The 5,108-nt window shown below is 46.6% G+C and overlaps 1 protein-coding gene across 3 annotated transcripts; it reads right to left on the bottom strand.

The window, feature by feature from the left end:
- Nucleotides 1-707: 707 nt before the first annotated feature.
- On the bottom strand, nucleotides 708-3,580 carry LOC139172681 (uncharacterized). 3 transcript variants are annotated; one of them, XM_070761915.1, is made up of 3 exons: nucleotides 3,437-3,580; nucleotides 3,242-3,256; nucleotides 708-2,592 (listed from the first exon to the last, which is right to left on the bottom strand). In XM_070761915.1, exons 1-3 carry the CDS (start codon nucleotides 3,576-3,578, stop codon nucleotides 1,751-1,753), a joined length of 999 nt encoding a protein of 332 aa, XP_070618016.1. In that variant the 5' UTR covers nucleotides 3,579-3,580; the 3' UTR covers nucleotides 708-1,750. The 3 variants fall into 3 exon arrangements, 1 of the variants encoding a protein (XP_070618016.1); XR_011559910.1 differs by lacking the exon at nucleotides 3,242-3,256 and having other exon boundaries at nucleotides 3,404-3,580; XR_011559912.1 differs by lacking the exon at nucleotides 3,437-3,580 and having other exon boundaries at nucleotides 708-2,587; nucleotides 3,242-3,257.
- Between the last annotated feature and the right edge of the window lie 1,528 nt (nucleotides 3,581-5,108).

Below are 5,108 nucleotides of genomic sequence, written 5' to 3'. Positions count from 1 at the left end.
TTGAAAATTCAAAACAATGTTCTTTATAATGAAAATTCACTTAAACCAAGCCCTCTTTTGGTATAGCAAAGAGCACTCGTCTCCAACCAAACTGGTAATTGGTACAAGTCCCTTATCAGTTCTGTGATATTTAGCTTGCAGCTGGGAGGCAATTCACAGTCCTTCTTCTTTCACAAAGTGAAACACACTTTGCTCTGGTTTAGTTTCAAAGTGGGGAAAAATCAGCACACAAAAGATCAAAGTCAGTAAAGCAGTCACGAAACACAACGATCAGATAATCCACAATGGCCAAACCCACAGGCTGCTATTTATAGCAGCCTAATTACCACAGCCCCACCCAACCACAGGTGGCCTCATTTTCTTTGATAATAATCTCTCAGTTGTTGCTGCCTATGCATCGCTCTCCGCATGCGTGGCTGTATCATTAACTCTTGTTCTGAATCCAAGGAGGAGCTAGATAATTGATCTCCTTCTGAGCTGTCTGCCACACTCTCCTCCTTCCTGTCATTCATGTCTTCTTGGTCAGAGGAGCCTTCATCAGCAGATTCCGGGTGGGGGGGGACAGGCCTGCAGCATGTGGATGTCTCCCCCACATCCACAGTCCTTGGGGCAGGAGCTGGGCCAGAGCTAACCACAACATAGACAAAAATTTAAGTGTAAGCCTGTGTTTTGCGGAGGAGGCAGAAGAAACACACGGACAACAAAGCTGGGTTTTAACGGGTCACTTTAATAACCTTGAACTAACGTGGAACTGTAAAGACAAAAAGCTAAATGGGGCGGAATCCCCACCAATAATATTTCTAAGCAGCTATGGGCAAAGCTCCTTGCTGACCAAGGGGAGGTATCCCTGGCCCTTCTCTTGTTCTCCGCCACGCCACCATGGCATGTGGGGAGGTTCACCCCCAGTTCCCCATCCTGGAGACCTGGTGTAGGTGAGCCCCAAGGGCACTCCCTCTCCATCACTCAGGCCCGACATGCCCATAGCTTCTGGCAAGGAGCCCTAAAGAACACCCAGCTGCTGCTAACACCCATTTCCGCCCCTACCTGCTACTTCAGTGACCAAAGGGAGTTAAGCCAAATGAGAGCCAAATACAGCTAATGATAACAAAGGCGACCAGCAGTCACACTGAAACAAGCGGGAGGACAGGAGGGTGCTTGCCTGTAGATTTGGCGAGGGAAAGGCCCGCAACGTGATGGGCAGGCCTTTTTAAACCATAGGGGATTCCTAAACCTTCCCTGAAATTCCTCAACAATGCCCTAGCACAGGGGTAGGCAAAGCTGGCTCTTCTATGACATGTGGACCTCAACTCCCAGAATTCCTGAGCTAGCATGACTGGCTCAGGAATTCTGGGAGTTGAAGTCCACCAGTCATAGAAAAGCCAGTTTTGCCTACCCGTGACATAGAGCATAGAATAATAGGCCTGGAAGGACCCTTGGACGTCTTCTAATTCAACTTTTTGTTCAAACAGGAGACTCTACATCAGGGATAGGCAAAGTTGGCTCTTCTATGACTTGTGGACTCCAACTCCCAGAATTCCTGAGCCAATCATGCTAGCTCAGGAATTCTGTGAGTTGAAATCCACATGTCATAGAAGAGCCGACTTTGCCTACCTTGGCTTTGGGGTATACCCCTGTAACCATGCCTCGAGGCCAGTTAAGTTAATTAGACTGGGACCCTTTTCCTTGATTGGGATCCTCTTGTTCCTTGACTGCGTTGTCCTGTTCTTTTCCGAACCTGACTCCTCGTCCCCTATTGCAAGCGGACGTGGGGTGCCCTCTGCCACACCGTCCACAACCATGGCGATACTTGCACTGTTGCTTCGAGCAGAAGCCCCGTCTCCCAAACTCGTAACACAGCTGGGATGGGGCGGACTCCCCGCTCCGCTCCGAGGCTGGGCGCCTGTGCTGGGTCGTCTCCGTGGTGGATGAGGTGCCCACTGTCAGTGCGAACGGCATTAGGCAACAGACAAAAATTAAGCCACAAATTGTTAACCCTACAGTCCCAGCGCAGTGATTTGTTCATCTCCGCCCACATCCTGAAAGCTTTATCGTACTGTAACCAGGCATTTCCGCCATACTCGAAATACATTCTGAGGATAATGTTCTGATAGTTCACCAATTCGGGAGACCTGGACAGATCCTTTTCAATGACCACCGCATGATAAATCATAAATGAATATAACCATGCATCCAAATTCTCTTTCACCGTAGGGCGATCGGAATCCTCCTCCTCTTCTCTATACAGCAGAGAGAAAATATCAACGTACTCCCCCCTCCATATTTTTTCTTTTGTGGCGGGGAGTAGGTGGAAACCCAGCGGTGCGTCTATGTCCCACCTACGGGCCGCCTCGCGCCGCACTGCCGCTCTGTCATCCGGGGTGTGTTCCCCTAATTCCCCACTAGGCGCCGGGGGCAAAGCGCATTCATCCCAATCCGGTGCCGCTGCTCTGCTGCTGCACTGCTCCTCGTCTATTGCGGACTCGCGCAGATGATATCTCGGCCATGGATCCTCTACTTCGGCCCTGGTTCGTTTCGGTGGGGCTGGGTCCTTGCCTTTGGAGCCGGGTTGTGTCCTCTTGGGCGCCATCTGAGCTTAATAATGAAGGGAGATTTATTATTTCCAGCTTTTCTTCCCCTCTCTCTGGATCTTATTCTTTTACTAGGCTCTTCACTTTACTAGCCCCCCCCCCTCTGGATCCTATTCCCTTACTAGGCTCTTCCCCCTCCTCTCTCTTATTCCCTTACTAGGCTATCTCCCCCTCCCTGGATCTTATTCCCTTACTAGGCTCTCCCCCCCCCCCTTATTCTCTTACTAGGCTGTGTATCTTACTAGGCTCTCCCCCCTCTCCCTGTATATTATTCCCTTACTAGGCTCTCCCCCCCCTTCCTGGATCCTATTCCCTTAGTAGGCTCTCCCCCCCACCCTTATTCTCTTACTAGGCTGTGTATCTTACTAGGCTCTCCCCTCCTCTCCCTGTATATTATTCCCTTACTAGGCTCTCCCCCCCCCCTTCCTAGACCTATTTCCTTACTAGGCTCTTCCCCCTCCTCTCTCTTATTCCCTTACTAGGCTCTCCCTTCCTTCCCTGGATCTTATTCCCTTACTAGGCTCTGCACCTTACTAGGCTCTCTCCCCACCCCCCCCATACTATTCCTTTACTATCCCCACCCCCCCTATCCTATTCCCTTACTAGACTCTCCTGGCTCGAGTTTAACGATTACCGGCAGCCCTCCGACCCACCCGCTTCGATTGCCCCGGCCAAGCTCCCTCGCCTCAGCCACTCACGGGAACCAGACATGCACACATGCACACACACACACACACACACACACACACATCCAACCTCCGGCCCCTTGTGGCGAGAGCGCCCCAGCTAGGCTTCTTCGCGCCCCGAGTACTCACCCAACTTTCCTCAGGTGGCTGGCTCGATCCTCCTTCCCTGGGCTACTCCCACCGCTGCTTTCCGAGAAGAAAGAGATCCGCCTGGCCTGTAGTAGATTCGGCGAGAGAAAGGCCGATAACGTGGTGGGCAGGCCTTTTTAAAATTTGGCGCCTGCCCCGCCCCCTCTCCCGCCATACTTGTTGTGGGCCTGTTAGGCAAAGTGGGTTCATTTATGACTTGCGGACTTCAACTCCCAGAATTCCTGAGCCTGTGACGCTAGCTCAGGAATTCTGGGGGTTGAAGTCCTCGCGTCAGGTGAGGCAACTTTTTCTACCCCTTGGGCGGTCTCGCTGACTCTCGCGAGATCGCCCTCCTTTCCCCCCCCCACATCCAGATGGCGATTGAGCCCGCCCGCCTACCAATTTTCTCATCTCTGGGCTACTGAATTAAGGAAACTTGTTTCCATTTTTTAAAAATAAATAATCTTTATTAGGTTTCTACCTATAAAAATATAAAGAAAAGAAGAACAATTCAAACAAAAAGAACATACAAAGAAAAAAAGAACAAGAAAAGAATGGACAAATTAAAATATAAAATGAACATATAAACACACACACACACATATAAACAACATATAAAACGTACTTAATTTCAGTGGTGTTCTATATATGCACATAGTTATTTATCATCAATTAATTTTTTTTTCACTACATACATGCTTATATTTATTTGTTACATAGAAGACATAATTTGTCAACCATATTGTTGACTATCACTATTAAGCGACCTGATATTGAGTATTTGTATCTAGTGTGTGGAGTTGCGTGTTTGTTTTCTTTAGTTCTGTATTTATTTATTTATTTATTCATTCATTCATTCATTTGTCCAATACACATACATAGGAAGAAAAATAGACATGTGGTAATATATATAAGAGTAAAAGTGAACTTAAGGAGAGGATATATGAAAGGAAGAGAATATACAGTGTTCCCTCGATTTTCGCGGGTTCAAACTTCGCGAAAAGTCTATACCACGGTTTTTCAAAAATATTAATTAAAAAATACTTCGCAGGTTTTTTCCCTATGGTTTTTCTCGCCCAATGACGTCATATGTCATCGCCAAACTTTCGTCCACCTTTAATATTTTTTAAATAAACTTTAATAAATATATATGGTGATTAAAAATCTAAATGGTTGCTAAGGGAATGGGAAATTGTAATTTAGGGGTTTAAAGTGTTAAGGGAAGGCTTGTGATACTGTTTATAGCCAAAAATAGTTTATTTACTTCCGCATCTCTACTTCACGGAAATTCAACTTTCGCGGGCGGTCTCGGAACGCATCCCCCACGAAAATTGAGGGAACACTGTATATGATAGGTGAAAGAAAGGAAAGACAATTGGACAGGGGATGAAAGGCACACCAGTGCACTTATGTACGCCCCTTACTGGTACTTACTTATATTATATTGTATAATATACTGCTCAATAAAAAAATAAAGGGAACACTTAAACAACATAATATAACTCCCAAGTAAATCAAAATTCTGTGAAATCAAACTGTCCACTTAGGAAGTAACACTGATTGACAATCTATTTCGCATGTTATCAGCACATTCAACTTTGTACAGAATAAAGCATTCAATGAGAATATTTCATTCATTCAGATGGAGGATGTGTTCTTTGAGTGTTCCCTTTATTTATTTTTTTGAGCAGTGTATGAGAGAGCT

The sequence above is a fragment of the Erythrolamprus reginae genome, chromosome 9 (genome assembly GCF_031021105.1).
Source record: "Erythrolamprus reginae isolate rEryReg1 chromosome 9, rEryReg1.hap1, whole genome shotgun sequence".
Classification (NCBI taxonomy): domain Eukaryota; kingdom Metazoa; phylum Chordata; class Lepidosauria; order Squamata; family Dipsadidae; genus Erythrolamprus; species Erythrolamprus reginae.
This window is presented reverse-complemented; position numbering and strand designations above follow the sequence as displayed.

Bases quoted from the DNA above. Each gene is read 5' to 3' on its own strand.
- LOC139172681 (XM_070761915.1), bottom strand. From the start codon at position 3,578: ATGGCGGGAGAGGGGGCGGGGCAGGCGCCAAATTTTAAAAAGGCCTGC.